This window comes from Stegostoma tigrinum, chromosome 4 (genome assembly GCF_030684315.1).
Source record: "Stegostoma tigrinum isolate sSteTig4 chromosome 4, sSteTig4.hap1, whole genome shotgun sequence".
Classification (NCBI taxonomy): domain Eukaryota; kingdom Metazoa; phylum Chordata; class Chondrichthyes; order Orectolobiformes; family Stegostomatidae; genus Stegostoma; species Stegostoma tigrinum.
The window spans coordinates 63,778,835-63,801,124 of NC_081357.1; the positions used below are offsets into that span (position 1 = coordinate 63,778,835).

Here is a 22,290-nt window from a genome sequence, read left to right on the forward strand (position 1 = left end):
CTTGAGGCTCACACTGCAACTACACAGCTCAGGTTTGGTTCCAGTCAATTTCACGGCCATCACAATCAACTATCACTTTGTGATCGAGGCCTGCTCCTTAGACCAATCAGCAGCAAAAGATAGGAGACACGGTGATCAGATTCCCAGAAATGAACTGCAAGTCTTCAAATATCCCATGCTAGGTTAAGCTGATCAAAGAAACAAGTTCTGCCTTTGAGGTAATGAGGTTAAAGGTGCAAAAAAAAAAGCAACAAAATTAAAATTAAGGCCGCTATGGAATTAGCACCTCAAGTCAATCCAAATGCAAAATGAAAAATAGAGCTAAATTTCAGAATGCGTCACTTACAGCTTATTAAGTAGAGGCTAAAAACAATGAGAACAATGATGAGTTTGTCAGTGATGTGGAGAAAAGTGATATGACTTCACAGATACAGACCTTTCAGGATATCATGGTCCAGTTTTGCTCACACTAAAAATATTTGACTTCCTGACTCACAACTCGTAATGCAATTCTTTAGTTGAGTGCAACCAGGCCGAAGTTGGTCGTGGTTGTGATGTAACTAATCGTTAATGAGTTTTAACATGACCAACCAGGAAAGACTGCCAGTGGGTGAGATATTAGATCAGTGATGTTGACAGTTTGATTACAGCTGAGTAAGATAGCTCACCCCACTATACTACAATGGTTAAGTGTGTACAAAGCAGGAATATACAAGCTCCAGCTGACAAATACAAAGATAGACATGACATCGATTCACTTCTATAATTATATATAACGAGACAGGGTGAATCAAAAAATTAGAGGGAAGAATTATTCCTCCCATGACTGAGCAGCTTAGCTGATTAACTTCAGATGTGAAAAACCAACAAATTTGCAATCCATTTATAATACAATATACTCTTTAGTCTTGATCATGAACAAAGCAGATGAAGTGGTAAGCACAATCTTTTTGGCAGTACTAAACGTGAAAACTGCTCTTACTCATTTTGGTTCAATGCTAAAGAAGTACAAATGAAATATATTAATATAGAATGGAAAATAATTAGCAAAATCAAGGCATAAATAGCTAAATGGATCAAAGCATGCAAAGGAAAAATTCTAGGAATCATTTCATGAACCTGGTTTGGACACTACATGGAAATAAAGAAAGAAATACTAAAATGATAATCAAGGGTAAAGAAAGAAAATGGAAAAAAAATACATTAGCCATTAGGGAAACTGGAAATATTATTTAATACATTTACTGGAGATACATCATTAGCGGTGTGTCACATGGAACGGTGCTGGATCACAGTTTTTCATCATTTATGTGAATACTTTGGCTGTGAACGTATGAGGTGTGGTTACTAAGTTCGCAGATGACACCAAACTTGGAGGTGTAGTGGACAGCAAAGATTACCTTAGAATACAATGGGATCTTGATCAGATGCATCAATGGACCAAGCAGTGGCAGATGGAGTTTAGTTTAGATAAATGCGAGGTGCTGCATTTTGGAAAGGCAAATCAGGGCATGACTTATAACACTTAATGATAAGGTCCCGGGGAGTGTTGTGGAATAAACAGACCTAGGAGTGCAGGTTCATAGAAAGTGAAATCACAGGTAGACAGGATAGTGAAGTTGTTTGGCATACTTGCCTTTATTGACTAGTGCACTGACTATAGGAGTTGGGAGGTCATGTTGCGGCTGTACAAGACATTGGTTCAGCCACTTTTGGAATCCTGCATGCAATTCTGGTCTCTCTGCTATAGGAAGGATGTTGTGAAATTTGAAAGGGTACAGAAAAGATTTACAAGGATGTTGACAGGGTTGGAGGGCTTGAGCTACTGGGGGATGCTGAATAGGCTGGAGTTATTTTCCCTGGAGGATTGGAGGCTGAAGGGTGACCTTATTGAGGTTGATAAAATCATGAGATAGAGTGAATAGCAAAAGGTCTTTCCTCCACGGTAGGGAAGTCCAAAACTAGAAGGGGCAGATTTAAGGTGAGAGGAGAAAGATTTAAAGGGACCTAAGAGGCAACTTTATCTCACAGAGGATGGTGTACATATGGAATAAGCTACCAGAGGAAGTGGAGGAGTTTGGTACAATTACAACATTTAAAAGACATCTGGATGGGTAGATGAATAGGGACAGTTTAGAGAGATATGGGCCAAAATCTAGCAAATGGAACTAGAGATTTATTTAGGATATCTGGTCAGAATGGACGAGTTGGACCAAAGGGTCTATTTTCCTTCCTGTACAGCTCGATAACTCTATTAAGGAACAAACAGGCCACTAACAATGAGATGAAGAAATGGCAAGGGAGGCTCACGGTGCTGTAGGAAAGAAATTTGCCTGCCTTCACAACCTCAACCAGGGGAGGGAGGAGGCAGATGGAAGATGGGTAAAGGGGCAGAGAGGTGGAGAGAGACAGAGAGGTCAGGAGGCAGGGATGGAGTGAGTAAAGGTAAGGGTAGGTGAGTTAGGATGGGGGTTGGCCAGTCAAGAGAAGTCAGACAGGTCAAGGAGGCAGGGATGGGGCTGGTAGGTAGGAAGTAGGGATGAGGGTTGAGGTGGGAGAAGTGGATAGGTGGGAGAAAAGATGGATAGGTCAAGGAGGTGGGGATGAGCTGAGCTGGTTTTGGGATGAGATTGGGGGCAGGGAGATTTTGAAGCTTATGAAATCCACATTGATACCACTGGGTTGCAGGGTTCCCAAGCAGAATATGAGGTGGTGTTCCTGCAACCTTCAGGAGGCGTCGTTGTGGCACTGGAGGAGGCTCAGGATGGACGTGTCGTCCAAGGAGTGGGAGGGGGAGTTGAAGTGGTTCGCAACCGGGAGGTGCGGTTGTTTGTCGCGAACTGAGCATAGGTGTTCCACAGAGAGGTCTCCAAGCCTCCACTGGTTTCCCCGATGTGGTGTCCTCCTCTACATCGGGAACAGTGGATATAATAGACCACATTAGCAGATATGCAGGTGAACATTGTTTAATGTGGAGGGTTTTCTTGGGGTCTGGGATGGAGGTGAGGAGGGAGGTGTGGGGGCAGGTGTAGCACTTCCTGCGGTTGCAGGGGAAAGTGCCGGGTGTGGTGGGGAGTATGGAGCAGACAAGGGAGTCGCAGAGAGAGAGGTCCCTCCAGAAGGCAGATAAGGGTGGGGAGGGAAAAATGTCCATGGTGATGAGGTCAGATTGCAGGTGGCGGAAGTGGCGGAGGATGATGCGTTGGATTTGGAGGTTGATGGGGTGGCACGTGAGGACAAGGAGGATTCTGTTTTTGTACTTATTGTGTGGAGGGGGTGTGAGGGATGAGTTGCGGGAAACACAAGAGATGCGGTTGAGGGCATTTTTGACCAGTGTGAAGGGGAAGTTGCGGTCCTTGAAAAACAAGGACACCTGAAACAGGATTTTTTAAAAAAATTCTTTCATGGGATGTGAACATTGCTGGCTGGGCCAGCATTAATTCACAAAGCATAGTCATGGTTTAGTCTTGGAGTAAGAACACAAGGAGTACTCAAGCTAAACTCACCTGATCACTGAATATTAACAGAAGTAGTAATGGTTTGATAAGAATGCAATGTCCGAGGACGACTTGGCATATATTAGTAGTAAAGATTGCCATTGATTGTCAGTTATCTTGGATATAGCTTTGATGGTGTAACAATAAATTCTTTTAATTTGTTTTCGAGATTCTTCACATTTTAAGTTGTGTGACAGGCCCGAGACCTCAAAATTTCTTCATATCCATCCTCATAGCCATCAGCTCATTTCGAGGTTTTTGTGAAGAACTGATAAGAAGCAAACACATCTACGGTCTGACCAACATTTGACATCGGTAACCAGAGCATGTGCAAATATTTTTCACCCATCATCTTGGATATCATGCTGTCTACTCAGTGCCAGTCTTCTAGTCTCAGATGTTACCAGATGTGTTGAAATATTTCTTTTGGTCAATAAGGACATTATGAAGCACAAGACAGTACTTGGGAGTAGAGAAAGGAAAATACAAATTCAGAACTGGATTTTACAAATCTGTGTTTTCATGATCACATTTTTGTTAAGCTCTTCTGCATCCTCTCTTAGATTAACATCCCTTCTAATGTGTGGCACCAGAAATTGAGCAACAGCAGCAGGTTTGAGCGACAGCTATACTAGAATTACAGGAAAATCCCGTTCAAATGGAGATGTGGGGCCAGAAGTTAAAATTGAATATGGGATATTGGTGGGGCCTAACCTGCGGACATAAATGAGATGTTACCTGATGCCTTCCTTACCAAAATCAAATGGAAGACAAGTCAGGGGAGCAGGCAGGAAAGTGGAGGGAAGGTCATGCTTTAGTCCCTAACTTAAAACATACCAGCAGGCAGACTCAAAATCCAGTTTGTACTTTAACTCCATTGTTTTTTGCATTCTGTTCTTCCATGCCCAATTCAGAAGTCCAAATTTAATCTACCATAATCCACAAAATCAGAAATCTACATCATAATCCACAAAAGACAGTCGCTTGAACAATCTAAGGATCTAGTGATTGGGGCCTCTTTCCAGTACTACTAGGGAGACAAAACTGGGCATGCTTAAGGACTGAGACACCTTATAGTCCTCAAGAAAGTTGAAAGCTATCAACTCGGGAAGAAAGTTCACAAGAACTCAGCAGAACTGGAGAGACCCTGGGATCCAACAATCCAAAAACATGCAGACTCTATTGACTATAAGGCTTGAAGTGACTGGGACCTAACCAATTGCTCAAACCTGAAAAACATCAAGGATGCGTATATTGTATTATAAGAATGATATTGTGTCAAACTCATGGATAAAAACATCATTTCATATTAGATTATTGAGGTTCATCAACAATCTTCTGCTAAGATGCAACCTTTATTCAACCTGAACAAGGCTAACCATAGGCAGGTCATACTTATCAAAGGAATGCCAGAGATGCGATGGGAGTCACTATCCCATATTTCTTGAATTTGTCCCCTTGTGAAGAACACCAAAATTAAGCGCCATAACAAGACTGCAGAGAAGCTCCACCAGTTTGTTGAACAATATGGACATACAACCTACTTGGAGCCTCAGATCAAGGATAACAATGGAGATCTTTGGAAATCAGATCTCATCTTCAAGGAGGACTGAAGATTCACTGTGGTGGACATAGCAGTTCACTTCGAAGATGACCAGAAGTCCTTGGAGAGGGCTAAGAAGTCTAAGAACTATGATCACTTGAGAAGACAAATTGCAGGCCTGACATATGGAACTGTATCCCCGTTCTTTGGATTTGTTGTGGGAGCGCAAGGCAAGAGATTTGGAAGTAACAGCAGTCTTATGCATTTTTTGGTCACATAGAGACACATATCCTTTGCCCTAGATTAGGCTGACCACTTCCCTGACACTGGAGCTTCTTCAGATATTCAGCAATAGATGAAAATGACATAATGCCACCCAGCTTAAGCTGAGAGTGTCCCTCACCCACCTCTGGTGCCAAGATGTGATAGGCACCAATGTGGTACATTTAAAGGAGATGGGTAAGATAGTTAGTTTAGTTAATTAAGTTTAAACAAAATTGTGGTGGATTCGTAGTGGTTTTACTATGCACAAATGCATATCAAATGATGTTCTTGGCCTTGGCAAACTGAACAGATCTGTCCGCCAGACTCAAAATTTCCCATTGCACAGTGGAGTCTGTTAGAACATCTAAACTTGGTGAATTACGCCGGGCCCTGGGATATCCCTAGATCACCCTTAGTTAGATCTAGTGGCTGTGATTTCGCTACATGGAGGTTTCCAAAACGTCGACGAGTGACATAAAAACTCAGACAAGGCACCCTTTGAGCGTTTCAAAATGGCCACGTTGGATATGTTCTGCTTTTCGTAGACAAACACAATGAGGCAATTTCCTTAGTTCTGGGTAGATGCTAGTGTTGTAGCTGAACTGTAACAATTTAGATAGGGTACACTGTTCATCTTGGAGCACAAAATACAGAGGTTCCATTGAGATAGAAAAAGACTTCTTATCACAGTTGTAAGATTGCTCAAGCAGTAGAGAACAACGTTAGATAGGGGATACAACGGCAGATCAAAACACAATAAAAAGGGACAGCAATCAAAACAAGATAGAATTTATTTTTAGGACTCATAGCCTTTGCAGTTTCTGGTGTCTTCAGCCATTTCTCGATATGACAGCGGGTAAATTGAATTTACTGAAGCTGGTTATTTGAAATGCTGGGAACTTCAGGAGGAGGCCAAGGTCAATCATCCATTCATCACTCCTGGATGAAGATGGTCCTGCATGATTCAGTTTTGTCTTTTGCACTATGTGTTGGCCTTCCCCATCACTGAAGATAAGGATATTTGTGGAACCTCTTTCTCTTGTTTGAGATTTTTTTAAAACCACTATTCCCAACTGGATGTGACAGGGTTGGACGGCTTATATCTGGTTGGAGATCAAAACTTTTTGACTTAGGACATGGTCTGTTATCGCTTCATTTAACAAATGATCCAATTGAGGTATTTAAGATGATTTACTGAATTTGATAGCATGGAAAGACAGAAACTATCTTCTGATGGGGAGTCCAAAACAGGGCTTCATAAACTTAAATGATAGCTAATCCTTTAGGGGTGAATCATATAGAACCCATTCTCTCAAAACTTGCTGAAATTAAATAAATTCAAAAACATACATGCATTTGTCAAATAAATGTTTCAAGGGGAATTAAACAAAAGTGGATAAGTGAAGTTGAAATAGAGATAAACCATGATCTAATTGAAAGAATAAAAGATCAAAGGTCTAATTCACTGTAGAAAATTTTATTGGGCTGGGTGGCACACAAGGAGAGCCAGTAAAATATCAGAGACCATGTTGGGATAGCTTCCTGATGAAGAGCAGCTAATGGGACATTTAAGCTGCTCATCAATGAACTCAACTGACATAGTGCCATCAGTGGGTGTGATTTTATTTTGGTCCCTTCTGACTCATCACCCCAATGTCACTGCTAAGCTTTCTCAAACTTGGGAATTGGAAATGGACAATTCTCAGAGCTTGCTACCAAAACCCCTGCTCCAACAGCCTCCATTAAATCCCAGCGTAGGAGTGTCACTTACTGCCTAGCATCAAATTGAACTTAAAACCTATCAACACACACTCAAATAAAGAAGCCTCAATATTGTCCTCAGCATCAAAAAGGTTACTTTTCTCCCTGTGGATTTCAAAGCCTGTGATTAAAATGAGTGAATTGAAACATGAGTTAATGAAGTATTGACTATGGAAATTGAACATTTTTCCTGCTTGCTTTGAGTTGAAACAAAAATAATTTGAACTGACTCATGCCAGGTCTGCACTGTGGACTAACAGGGTTAACATTAGAAGCATACATCATGATAGTGATAATTACATAATATTGATCTTAGAGTCACATGAGGCAGTACAGAAGTTATGACTCTGTGAAGTGAACGTCTGCAAAAATCTAACTGTACATAGAGTCTTTGCATTAACAAGACAATTGACTCAAGTAGTATTCTTTTGGGAGACCAAACAGTCCCAGTCTGGAATACAAAACAGAACTCTACAACAGAAAACGGCAAAAAGAATGGAGACAGCTAGCAGTTGAAGAGAACCACAAGGTTAAGGATATTAATGAAAGCCTGAAACTATGTTTTGAAGTTTCTGCAAGATGTCAGGAACAGTGTGGAGCACCAGTGGCAAATTGGAGAAGAGTCACAGACACCATAGTGCAGTGAGCAAAGATCTAGAGATACCAGCAGCATGGCAGACCTAGGTGAGCACAGGAATAGTTCCAGGGCTCAAAAACAGCACGGAAACAGGTCTACCGCTCCTAGAACCATCCCAGGCAATTGAGGGGGACCAGGCCAGAAAACTGGAAGAAAGGGTTCACCAGGTACATCATGTTTTTATAAGAAAGGCCAATTCAGTACAGATACATTACTTTATGCTGTGGGAAACTCTGGCAAAGATGTAGTAGCGAGATGGATTATTGGTAGAAGTACAGTTTCATATGAAGAGGTACTACAAGTGTTTCATTTCATATTTCACCATTTGTTGGAATTTATTCAATAAGCAAAGTTTAACGAATAAAAGCAACGGCTAGGTGAAAGCATGAATTTGTTTATTAATTATGTCTTTTGTCTGGCAGAGAATTTTGTTAATGAAGAATTGAAGTGAATTGCAATCAAGAGTACAGAGCTGTTATCAGAACTTTTGCAGGCTAGGTTGATGATTCAACTCTAGAGAAAGTAGTGAGATAAACAAAACTTTGGAAATAAAATCAGATACTTGTCCAAGAGAAAAACAACATTCCATGGAAAATTTGGTTCGCAAGTCTCAAAGGAGAAGCTCAAAAGCCTAGCCACACAATTGACAGCAAAAAAATTGTGTGATGAGCGCTATTTTCAAATGTCTCTGGTGTGGCAGGAACGGGCCACACAACTGTGAGGGATATCCAGTAGGAGGAATAAAGTGCCTCAACTGTAGACTACATAGATCATTTTAAGATAATAAAATGTGAGGCTGGATGAACACAGCAGGCCAAGCAGCATCTCAGGAGCACAAAAGCTGACGTTTCGGGCCTAGACCCTTCATCAGAGAGGGGGATGGGGGGAGGGAACTGGAATAAATAGGGAGAGAGGGGGAGGCGGACTGAAGATGGAGAGTAAAGAAGATAGGTTGAGAGAGTGTAGGTGGGGAGGTAGGGAGGGGATAGGTCAGTCCAGGGAAGACGGACAGGTCAAGGAGGTGGGATGAGGTTAGTAGGTAGCGGGGGGTGCGGCTTGGGGTGGGAGGAAGGGATGGGTGAGAGGAAGAACCGGTTAGGGAGGCAGAGACAGGTTGGACTGGTTTTGGGATGCAGTGGGTGGGGGGGAAGAGCTGGGCTGGTTGTGTGGTGCAGTGGGGGGAGGGGACGAACTGGGCTGGTTGAGGGATGCAATAGGGGAAGGGGAGATTTTGAAACTGGTGAAGTCCACATTGATACCATATGGCTGCAGGGTTCCCAGGCGGAATATGAGTTGCTGTTCCTGCAACCTTCGGGTGGCATCATTGTGGCAATGCAGGAGGCCCATGATGGACATGTCATCAAGAGAATGGGAGGGGGAGTGGAAATGGTTTGCGACTGGGAGGTGCAGTTGTTTTTTGCGAACTGAGCGGAGGTGTTCTGCAAAGCGGTCCCCAAGCCTCCGCTTGGTTTCCCCAATGTAGAGGAAGCCGCACCGGGTACAGTGGATGCAGTATACCACATTGGCAGATGTGCAGGCGAACCTCTGCTTGATGTGGAATGTCATCTTGGGGCCTGGGATGGGGGTGAGGGAGGAGGTGTGGGGACAAGTGTAGCATTTCCTGCGGTTGCAGGGGAAGGTGCCGGGTGTGGTGGGGTTGGAGGGCAGTGTGGAGCGAACAAGGGAGTCACGGAGAGAGTGGTCTCTCCGGAAAGCAGACAGGGGACGGGATGGAAAAATGTCTTGGGTGGTGGGGTCGGATTGTAAATGGCGGAAGTGTCGGAGGATAATGCGTTGTATCCGGAGGTTGGTAGGGTGGTGTGTGAGAACGAGGGGGATCCTCTTGGGGCGGTTGTGGCGGGGGCGGGGTGTGAGGGATGTGTCGCGGGAAATGCGGGAGACGCGGTCAAGGGCGTTCTCGATCACCGTGGGGGGAAAGTTGCGGTCCTTAAAGAACTTGGACATCTGGGATGTGCGGGAGTGGAATGTCTTGTCGTGGGTGCAGATGCGGCGGAGGCGGAGGAATTGGGAATAGGGGATGGAATTTTTGCAGGAGGGTGGGTGGGAGGAGGTGTATTCTAGGTAGCTGTGGGAGTCGGTGGGCTTGAAATGGACATCAGTTACAAGCTGGTTGCCTGAGATGGAGACTGAGAGGATCATTTTAAAGCAGAATTTCATATCACCAATACAGCCAAGCAGCAACCGGGGAAGGAATCCTTAAATCAATTCCATATTCAAGAGGTTAAAAAAAACCCCTCAAGGTCAGACCAAATCCTTCCTGGAAGAAATGAATGAACCTGAAAACAAATATTGGAATGTTAAACCAGAAATGAATGGACACCTCACAGTTACCTTCATTCCCTTTTAAAACAAGGGCATTCTTCCCTATGTAATAGGACAAAATTGCACATCTAAGGATAAAATGAGCTTTAAATAAGGCAATATAATTGTGATAAATAGAAATATAGGAAATAGGAGTAGGCCATTTGGCCCTTCAAACCTGGCCTGTCATTCATCATAATCATGACTAATCCACACACTGCTAAGACACAAAATTGTATTGGGCCCTAAAAACAGTTTTGGAAATTATAATGGAAAATGCCACATGCTCATCACTTTTGTCCCAGGTGGAACCTAAACTTCTTAATGCTGACTGCTACAATTAATTAACTTAGCAAGCAACAAGTGCAGAGTTGAGTGGCAGGATCTCTGAGCAGGTGCTAATAAACCATGAGAAACATATAAAATGTATAGCAAGAGCCAAAACAAAGAAAGGTCTGGCTCCACCTCTTAAATAAAAGGTCCATTAACCCTGAAGTAGAATTTGGAGGTTGTTCAAAAAGTGATTTGACTTGTGGAATACTCAATAGCAGCACAGCAAAGTAGAGAGCTTGATTCAATATTTCAGCGGTTAATCTGACAGAGGCAGAGATGTCATCTATTCGAGACTGAGGCAGAGGTCAACAAGATTTTTACAACATCAGTGAGACCAGGTGACAATGGGAGGATAATGCCAAGGATCTTAGCACTAATACAGAAAGTTCAATGATCTTACATTCATGACCAAGGCCAACAAATGTGTTATCACATACTATTTTATAGCAGCCTCACTAATAGTCTTGTATAATGCTCATTGCTCCAGATATCAATTACTTAGTGACTAACAATCTCGAGACATTGAACATTTCAACTCATCCTTACATATTAGCTGTACTAGCTGCACACCTATACCATAGAGATGGAGCTAATATTTCATCATAACAGCTATGTCAAGCAAACATATTGCATAACACCTGTGCTTTTCTCTTTTCAAGTATCCAAGAACTAGTACCCAAACAGGAAATGAAGAGCAGTAGTAAGTGGAAAAGGCAGTGATGATAAAATATCACTATTTCTCTTATGGCTACAGTCATTAGCTCAGGGAGAAACAAGGTATAAGATGGGCAATAAACGCTGGCCGAGTCAGCAATACCCACAGCATCAGCGAAAAGTAGCAAGGCCAGGGACAAGGGGAGCACAGGGGCCAGCTTCTCTCAGTGTGAAATCACATGCTGGTTGTGCAGAAGAATACTCAAATGAGCACTCTGACAGCACAGCCTATAGAAGAAAGTTAACGGGTATGTAAAATGAAATGCGCCATGGACTGTCGGACTGTCAAGTAGTAGAGATGGCTCCAACACCAACTTACCACAGGACTTTGCAGAGTGAAGGTTAACACTTCCACTGTAGATGTGATGGCAAATTCCCTTAATATATAATGCAGAGCCTGATGTTTCATCTTTCACTGCAAAAGCCGCCCAAATTCTGTACTGGAGTGGAGGTTCGCTCTTGCTGCGCACAAGCTCAGGTTGTTGCCATTTCAAACACAGACTGCTGCCATGTTCATGTTTGTGAATACCAGCCGTCAAAAGGAGTCTGGAATCTGACCCAGCAGTCCACAGATCTTTTCTCCAGATTTCTAGGATTACTGAAGTGTAACCCTGGGCGAGTGACAGTGGCTTTGCAATTATCTCTCAGAATGACTGCATCATGTGCCGTCCCAAAACTGAGCCAAACCCTTGTTATAAAATGATCAGCCTACACAATCCGAATGCGATTGCCAAACCAAGATGCTCCAATTGCCTATTGCAAGATTGTGCAATACAAAGTACAGCATTCTAGGGCCAAAGCTTTTTGAGGTCATTCCGTAAGATCATACAGAGTTTTGTCCATATTGAAAATCTTAATTTCTGTTTCTTCTCTCTAACATTCTTCCCTCTGCACTTCTCATCATGGCACTGATGCTTCCTGTATTACATTTTTTGCAGTGCACCAGCTGCCTTTGAATTCTTGTCCAAGGTAACCACTTTTCATCTGAGTTTTTACAATGAACGTCAGAATGCTGTTTGCCAGCAGGAGGCAAAGATCCTATCGTTTGCGTGGTTGTGGAACAGCATACAGTGGATGCCCCCTTTGACTAAATGTAATGCCCATGCTGCCAACAGAAGTTTAATTCAACAGAATCCTAACCCTGTCGATCTGCATGGTTTAGCTTCTCAGAGACACTGAGATGCATCTTGAAAACAAATCCATTGTGCGCTCAAGGGAGTTTATGCATATTACAGTTTTGAGGGTCGAAGCTATAAAGTTGGAGGAGATGGAGGGATTAGCATCTCCATTTTGAAAGAGTAGTCTCTATTTTAAAAGACAGATGAACTCTTCAAATCCCTAATTACTGATGGAGCTTAAAATAATTGTCTTCTTCTGAAACAACACAATGTTCGCGGAGGGCTTTGGTTGAAAGAACAGGCCATCAACCTCCTTTGAAGTGACTAAGGCAGATCTGGCAATCAACTATTTCTGCTGAACCTTTTTGCTCCTGGATTTGAGTTTGCAATGACAGCTGCAGGGAGATTAATTACCATAGAATCATATAATCCCTGCAGTGTGGAAACAGGCCCTTTGGCCCAACAAATCAACACCAACCCTCACAACATCCCACCCAGACGCATCTCCCTATAGCTCACCTAATCTATCCATCCCTGAACACTACAGGTAATTTAGCATGGCCAATCCACCTAGCTTGCGCTCTGTTGGACTGTGGGAGGAAACCAGAACACCCGGAGGAAACCCACGCAGACACAGGGAGAATCAGAAAACTCCACACAGTCGCCCAAGGATGGAATTGAACCCGGGTCCCTGGTGCTGTGAGGCAGCAGTGCTAATGACTGGGCCACCATGCAGCTCCATGGGTGGTTATGAGGCACCAACCTTCCCGTTAACAGCCGAATTGAGAAACGATTGCGATGAATGCATCAACAGTCAACGCAGAGAGTCGAGATGACAAAAATGACAAATTTACTTAGTTATAAAGTATCTTTCACAATCACCAATTGGCACAAATGCTTCACAACCACAGAAGTACTTTTGAAGTAGTCATTGTTACAATGCACATAGCAAAACAGAGAAGAGGAAGCTGGGAGCTTGGTAAAGATTTTAGAAATTTTAGTCAAAGGACATATATGAGCTGCAGAAAAGGAAAAGCAAGGCGGGGGGTAAATTCTCACAACAGAATGAGGAACTGGGTTAGAGAAGGGTCAAAGATATGGGTGCCAAAAGGAGAGGCTAAATTTGTGGGCAATAGTATTTGCGATTGATTTTTCTTCCCTCAAACCAATTGTCATCCGTACAAATTCCTGTAGCTTAATGTTCATCTTGAGATGTAACCAAAACAGTTAGGTTATGACTAGTACTGCATCACCAGTCCCAATGTTACACGTATAAGAGAAGCCAATGACTTTCAAAGGAAGACAAGCTCACATGGTAACTACATCTCAGACTTGCAGACACAGAACAAGAATTGTGCAGGTTAAGCTGGTCGTGATTCCATGGAAAGAGAGATCACCTCAGCCTTTTCCTTTATTCTTTGACCTCCAACTGCTTGTGTGTATAATTTGGGTTTAATGAAACTATAGTATGCCGCAAGAGTTTGCTATATTCAACACCATTCCACTTCAGGTGGAATTACATGAGACAGGTCAGCCTTTGTGTCCTCTCTATTGTATCCTCTGAACGCTATTAACTTGTTGATCTCAACTATTAATCTGATATATGATAGGTCTTATCAGTTTGTCTGAACAGATTACCTCACAACCTTGGGAGAATATTTCCTCAATGACAAACATAATAATTTTGTATTGTTCTTCTTGAAAACATAGTGATAATATTTGTCCACTTCTCTAATAAAATAAATACATCACACAAGCATTGAAGAAATCATGAGTAATGTCTCACTGGTTTACTCAGATGTCTCAGTAAGTCATGATAATCGCATAGGGCAAGTAAAAATAAATATTTAATTTAAAATAAGCTGTTAACTGTTGATTTGGTCAATCGTTTCAAAATTCAAACCATTTTATAATTTCTTATATTCTGATACCCAAGGGTACAAATGCCATGTTCACAAACTCCAATAGAAACATTACTATAGTTTGTATTTGCTATAACTTAACCTCCTTTGCAGAAAAATACCACGAGTATTCAAAAAAAAATGCTTCTTCAGCAATTACTGCACTGAGACACTCCAGATGCTCTATTTTCTAAAAGTGCGATCAACTGGGATGAAAAAGATTGTTTAGAAGGTCTTCTATAATCAGACTCTTCTCAGAGTGAAGCATGTTTTAATTATCTGATGATCAATTACCTAAACCATCAACTTATGAACTGTGAATTCAATCACATTATGAATAGCATTTTTGAAACGTGTTTTAAAAATTTGCTCATGCCTTATTACTAAGCCTAAACAGAATTCTGGGGAAAAAAAGAAACTCTATAACATTTTGCAGTCAGTTTGTGTTAGAAAAAAAACCACATCAGCACAATTAGCATTTTAATTTCCACATATTCTTCTAAAGCAAAAGCATCATTTTGGGGTAATGCTGCATTTAATCTCCTGGATATCAAATGAAAATAACTCACCTTCATATGGTCTGAAGAAACAGTGTGATGGATTATCAGAGAGATGCCCCACAACCTTTTCCAGCAATTCTACAAGTACTAAAATTTGAAAGAATAAATAAGACATTCCTGGACAACAAAACAATGTTTGCTATTCATGAAAAATAAAACTAACTTAAATACCAGAATATTTCTTGTGTGGAATACAAGAAATGTGTGTACAGTGAGATTTAATTACTTTAATATTGGAAAAGAAAAAGGGTGGCTGGGTTTTTGCCATTTTTGCTAGACAATGGTATTTAGCTGGTTAGAGTAGTGCCAGAAAATTACTCAACAGAACCAGAGCAAATTAAAGATTATAAAAAAAAATGAAAACAGTGAGGAAAGAAAAAGAAGTAAAATGTAATTAAACGCAGAGAATTATTTTAAGCATTCCATTTTGCTATTTGGAGGTAGTGCACTTTGAATCAAAAATCTATAGAATTAGTTATGTATTAGTAGTACTGAAGTCTTAAAGCTAAGGTGTTTTCAGCATCGTGACCATGAAGGGAATGTTATTGAAGGGTGGCATTCAGGAGCTATTTTTGCATATACTGAGTTAAAACTTTGATGAACTGGTATCAAATGGTTTGGACTTTGGTTGGGCTCTTATTTTCTAATCATTTTTTTCCTTTCTTTACTCAGTAGTAGTTAGGAATTCCACATTAACAATAAAACAGATCCAAAAATCACGGCCCAAAAATAAATCTTTTATGTACTGACTTTCACAGTCTCAGAACGTCATAAGCACTTCACAGCCAATTAAGTACTTTGGATTGTAGTCTCTACTGTGACAGGGAAAACTTGTCAATTACCCTACAGCAAAATTGCAACAATTTAATTCTTACTGATTAATCTATTTTTATAACATTAATTGAAGGACAAGTATTGCCAAGACAGAGACTAACTGTTACTCTAGGTAGTGTCATGTGATCTGTTACATCCACTTTAAGGAGGCAAACATGGCCTAGGATTAATGTCTCATTCCAAATTTGACACCTCTCATGGATTCAGCATTTCCTCACTAATCTCACAACCATTAGACATCTTAAAACACAGCAAGCTGCTACAAATATCAATGTAATGACAGTCAGATAATCTAGTTTTAGTGATGTTCATTGAGGGACCAACATTGACCAGGACACTGGGGATAACTACCTTTCTGTTCTATGAAATACTGCCTCAGAATCTTGAATCCGCAACTGCAGAGGCAGGCTGGGCCTCTGCTTGATGTCTCATCTAAAAGACAGCACGGATAGTGCAAAGCCTCCGTTGTACTGCATTGGGGTTTCAACCAGATATTCATACTCAAGTTTCTGGAATGAGACTTGAACTCTCAGTCTTCTTACTCAGAAACAAAAGTTTCTCCCAGATGTTTGATTTTTAACTGCTTGCCTCATCAGAACACTTGACTTATATTGCAAAATAAAAAGTGAAGCTCATCAGTAGTCAACAGGTAACTTTTTTGCGTAGACTCATTCTAGGCACACTAGCAGAAAATATCTTTGTTTTTCAGTTTTTCTTCACAATGCTGCAGATAATTCACAATAGTTAACAACTTAGGAAAATATTGTTATCAATTCCCAACCCATACCAATGAATCAAAGTTCTTAATTTAAATTATTTTTCTCAATTCTAACATGAATTCCAATTCATTCTATTTTCTAAGCTCAAATTGAAATCTGTTGTCTCATTCAAATTGATTTTTGTTCTTAATTCAAATGGAGGTTACAAATTGTTGTATAAGTCACTGTCAGTTCTAATTGAAATTCAAATCCTTCGTATTAATTAAAGTTCTTAGAGATGGAATATCCTTTTCAATATCTTATCTATTCATAGCTGAGCACTGCTAGGCTACATGGAGCATAAGCCTGGTTTTGCTGTAATGTGTTTTGGCTCAAACTTCAGAAAAACATTTCTTGTTGTATCAATTTTTCCATCAGCCATCCTTGTAGTTTGAGTAGGATTGCCAATTTTGGACAAACACTTGTACATTCACACAGATTGTACGATGTGTTTGACTTACTAGTTATAGTTTAAGCTTGCCCAAGTACCATACTTTTGCAGCAGTTTCTCATGCACTGAAAATGTAACTTGGCAAATAGTTATCAGCACAACCATGCAGTTGACTTCTTCAATTCACTGAAAAGCTGTCAAGATAACTAAAAGGATAATTACCAAACCTGGATTCAAATTTCAGAGGAAATCTTCTTTTTGCCCTGGTGGCGGCGGTATGCAAACTAGGATGGGACAGTAATTGCAGGTTCCTTCACTGTCCTAAATCTCCAGTACATATGTAATTTTGACAGACGTACACACTGTTAGCGCACTGATGGAAATCTTTGTCAGATAATATTATGGGCATAATGATGGATGGAAAGATGTTGCTATTAAGTTTGACCACAATATGAATAAGACCTTGTGCCCAGTCCAGAGGGATGGTCTTTTTATTCTGGCTAGATTATCAAAAGTAAATCATAATTCAGCACTGACTCCTGAAACGAGGAATTGTTGTACACTGGGCAGCAAGAAAGATGACAAAGCAATGAGAATCAGTCCACATTTCACATGACATGAAGTTGAGGACTTCAGCTGGAGAGGTTTATGGGGAATACGAGAGCTAGGGATTTCCCAAGTTGCTGAATTGTAAATATAGCTTAAACAGAATTTTGGAGAAATTCAGCAGGTCTGACAGCATCTGTGGGGACAGAAACAGAGTTAATGAGTTCAAATCCTGAAGAAGAGTCATACTGGGCATAAAACATTAAATCCGTTTCTCTTTCCACAGGTGCTGCCAGACCAATGGAGTTTCTTCAGCACGTTGCGTTTCTTTGAGATTTTCATCATCCTAACGGTTTTGCTTTGGCTTTGCACTCCAAACTTTATACAATCAGGAAGTTTACAATTGATTGCTGAGTCCTGGCAGTACTCCATAGTCTTTTTGAAAGCAACTGAAAAGCTCACTAAGGTCTGAGATAACAAGGTGTAGAGCTGGATGAACACAGCAAGCCAAGCAGCATTAGAAGAGCAGGAAGGCTGATGTTTCAGGCCTAGACCCTTCTTCTGAAGAAGGGGCTAGGCCCGACATGTCAGCCTTCCTGCTCGGCTTGCTGTGTTCATCCAGCTCTACACACCTTGTTATCTCAGATTGTCCAGCAACTGCAGTACCTGCTGCTATCTCTGTTCACGAAGGTCTTTCTGCTGTAATAATTGTTTTGCTTTGTAGTTTTGAAAAAACAATGCATTCTAATCCAGTGGAATCACCTGATATTCATGAACTTCCTCATGACAGCTGTCAGTGCTACACAAATCCAGTATGATGAAGTTTTTAAAATATGATTATATTATTTATTCCTGAGGGTTCGTTAGCATAGTATTTTTAAGTGATGCTCAAGTCTTGAATTCAGTTTGGTTTAATTGTGAGAATGAAATGGAGAAGGGCTACTGGTACCTTTTAAACCAAATGTATTTGAATATGATTGAATCAAAACTGATCAATATGAACACAGTTTTAATTTAAAAAAGGGAAAACACTGCCAAACCATTAAATTTATAGACCAATGTGACTACTTTTTAAACACAAAGCAACTGACCAAAGGATTGTTGTAAAAGAAAAAAGAACTTAAGTATGAAGATGATATTGCAAAATTTCCATGAAATGACTGATGGCTGACATTTATTTTGTGTTTAAATAATAGAGCCAATTGCTGCACAAAATTACAAATGTTTGTAGTTTTATAGAACTGTTGACTTACTGCTTCCTTTGATAGCATCAGGTTTGGATTTCATGATTTTATGGAACTGGTTTTTACAGTTTTCCAGCCAGCCTGTTTGATTCTCTGAATTTTTCAGCAGCTTGCTAAGTTCATGATCTAAATAAAAAGATCAGCTATTATTAGCATCATACAAAAATTTCTAATACGTAAAAAGCTAATTGTTTAGAGTGCAGCTTCTAATGTGTGCACAGCAAGATCCTACAAGTAAAGATGTGATGATGATGTCACTTTTTTATTGGCGATATCAGATAAGTGATCAATATTGACCACGGAATACCTGGAAGAACTCCTTCGCTCGTGTAAATTGATCCATGGGATCTATTATGTATACATGAGGGAGAAAATAGCACCCCTGCTTAACATTTCATCTTTGACAGCATAGCGTAGCTACATACAGTTAAGTTTTGAATACATGCTCAAATCCATGGAGTAGAACTTGAACCCACAACTCACTCAGAGATAGGAATACTACCACTGTATGAAAGTTGATATCAAACTTTAACACAAATATCACCAGTTCAAAAGGCTAGTGAACTAAATAAAATATCCTGGTAGGTTGACATAATTGAATTTTGGATGTTAATACTGATTTGTGCCATTTAAAACAGAGCAGCTCACTGGGACATTTTGAGCAGAATGATCCTTCTTTTACGCTTCTTTAATAACTAATTTTGTATTGAAAGTATCTTTGTAACTGATTTGGAAATAATAATGATGGAAATACAATTTCTTACATTAAATGTAGGAACAATGGCTTCTTAAACAAGATTAAACCAGCAAACTAGTTTAGGGATAAGCATTTAAAGGTTTCCCGAGTAAAAGCTACATAAAGAACACGAACAAATGGCCCATTACATAAATGTCTTCTATTTTCCATGATTTTACATTTGGCTTAAACAGTTCTGCTCAGAAACTAATTTATATGCCACAGGCACACTGTGCACTAAAGGAGAACGCCCCATTAAGTTCAACAATTATCAATGTGGATGTTTTTACCAAGTCCCCAGTTCTGGTATCTTCCAGGTAAACCTAATTTGTACGTCCTGTATTATCCTGCTATATAAAACTATTGAAATGCATTCTCAAGTATGCAATATGATACTTCAAATATGTTTCCATCTTGGGTTTAGCTTATGCTGGGAAAGTGAGATATTTCCTAAAAGAGGCAGAATGAAATATGGAAGAAAATTCTTGAGCTTCTGTCAGTGTTTACTATTCGTCAACCGTCTTAAATTTATGCCCTCTCATGCATGGGAACAGTTATTCCCCATCTACTCTATCTAGATACCTCATTATTTTGAGTATCTCTATTAAAGCTTCGACAACCTTCTTTTCTCAAGCTGGAACAGTCTCAGCTTCATAAATCTTTTTGTTCATCCCCAGGCAGCGCCATGATTCTTTTCTACACACTGTCTAATGCTTTCACATTCTTCCTGAAGACTGGTGCACAGAACTGGAAGCAATACTCCATTTAAGCCCAAAAAATGCCCTATACAGGTTTAACATGCTTTTATACCCTGTGCCTGTTGTAACAAAACATCTGACAGGACGTTTGTTTTATATTAAATGATCTCTTAATCTATATTACCACCAATGACATATGCACATGCACAATGAGTGCCTCTGCTCAAACACCCTTTTTAGAGTTATACCCTTTATATTCTTTTGCCTCTTTTCATTCTTTGTATCAAAATGAATCACTTTGCACCAACTGTCATGCCCTTTTAAAGTTCTACCTTATCATCCTTATGCATCGCACTTCTCCAATGTTTTGTTCTGTCCACAAATGTTGAAATTGTAACCTTTACACTAACATCTAGGTCATTAAATATATAGCAGAAAGAGCAGGAATATTAACACTGATTCCTCGGAACTCAATTAAAAACCTTCCATCAGTTTAAAATACAACCATTCACACAGCCATTCTTTGTCATTCGTGTATTATTCTTTATTTCTCGTCACTCAATGCAATGCAAGTTTATGACGCCGAGCTACTTTTACTCCATCAGCAATGGCGTATCATCATACGGTCTTTATTCTGCCTATGTAACTTAGTGGATTTTTAAAATCCCAATTTGAGAGAAATTCTCGCCTTCTGGATCCCTCAGAATGAAAATATAAACTAAGCAAGGAACATGTCATGCTGGGAATTAAGAGCATAAACTTGGACTTTTTTGTGTGGGGTTTAAAATAGTAATGCAATAGTCATTAACAACCCCTACGTAATCTTGGAATTCATAAAGGCTGGAATTGAGCATAGAAGGAAGAAAGCTCTGGTAAATCTCTATACAGCTCTGATTGAGCCACAACGAGAATATTTCACCCAAATACGATCGCCAACTTTAGACAGGAAATAAGGCTCTGGATAAGATATAGAAGTGATTTCCTTGAATGGTCCTAGGATGAGGGATTTAAACTATCAGATTAGGTTGGAAAAAGTGGTGTGGATCTCCTCGGAACGAATGTGACCTAGAAGGGACTTGATGGGTGCACAAGATTATGACAGGTTTAGTTTAGGTTACCTATTCCCATACAAGCTGTTGGAACAAGGATCAGAGGGACACAGATTTAAGGCTCTGGGTAGGAGATTTTTTTTTAAATAAACACAGTGAATAGTAAACACCTGGAAGTCCTTTATATGGAGATGACAGAAGCAGTGACAATGAATAATTTTAGAAGGAAATTAGATGCATTGAAGGAAAATAAACTTGTAGGGCTCCAGAGATACAGCAAGGCAATGAGAAAGACTGGATAGCTCAACAGAAAACAACATGAACTTAATGGACTGAATGATCTCCTACTGTGTCATAATGATCACAGGTAGAATGCAACTTTGTCAATAAAGGTTTTACACACTGGCTGAAGAGCTAGCATAAACCCATTTTATTAAATCACAGAATCCCTACAGTGTGGAAAGAGGTCTTTTGGCCCATTGAGTCCACAGTCCCTCTGAACAGCATTCCACCTAGCCCCAGGCCCACACCTTTTCCCTGTAGCCCCACATATTACCATGGTTAATCCACCTCCTAGATACTATGGACAATTTAGAATGGCCAATCCACCTAACCTGCACATCCTTGGACTGTGGGAGGAAACCAGAGAGTACTCAGAACCCATGCAAATACAGGGTAAACATGCAAAAACTGCAGACAGTCATTGGAAGCTGGAATCGAAACCAGGTCCCTGGTACAGTGAGGCAGTGCTAACCACTGAGCTCATGTGTCACCTCACTTTGCCTTCTTTGATAAGCTTATCAGCACTTAACAAGATTGTGACAGGCTTTTCTTAGGGCTCCAGGATCCTTTCTTAGGATCAAAGACCTCTCAGGAGGGTGGGTCAGAATTTCTACCTGTCGAGTGTTGCTGACCTACCAGAAACTAGTAGCTCTCACTGCTCAGCAGCATAGCTAGGGTCGTGGTGGTTGTTGCTGGTAATGCAATCCTCCAAGGCCCAAGATCAGTGAGTGAACACAGGTCAGAAATGAGTGATGGAAAGAGGGGGCTCATGGGCTGGAGGTGTTGGGGAAGGGAAGGTTCTGCAGCAAGGATGGAACAGATTTATCGAGCTTACTCCATGACAGGTCCATCACTTACCACTGGGTAAATGCTAATAGTGGCAGGAAGGATGCGCATAGGCCTTCTCACCACAGATATAATCAGAACAAAAGCAGGAAGGTGGCCACCCTCCAGCTTGATTAAATGTTTCACCCTTCATCAAACCCATTAAACTCAGATGACAGCATTAAATACCATCCAATGACTCAATTAGATTATTCTGTTGAATTTAAATCTAACTAATGGCAGACAGTTAGATTCAATACTATGATGATTATGAGAA

The 22,290-nt window shown here is 40.5% G+C and overlaps 1 protein-coding gene across 4 annotated transcripts in view; it reads right to left on the bottom strand.

Moving 5' to 3' along the window:
* The window catches only part of tbc1d32 (TBC1 domain family, member 32), a 228,770-nt gene that overhangs the window by 61,818 nt on the left and 144,662 nt on the right, over positions 1-22,290 (bottom strand). For all 4 annotated transcript variants that reach the window (XR_007247581.2, XM_048531424.2, XM_048531423.2 and 1 more), the window contains 2 exons: positions 18,433-18,549; positions 14,660-14,737 (listed from right to left, as the gene is read on the bottom strand). Coding sequence is in view for 3 of the 4 variants with exons in the window: in XM_048531424.2 (XP_048387381.2) it covers positions 14,660-14,737; positions 18,433-18,549 (195 nt within the window). In the remaining variant the exon portion in view is untranslated. The remainder of the gene's footprint in view (positions 1-14,659; positions 14,738-18,432; positions 18,550-22,290) is intronic.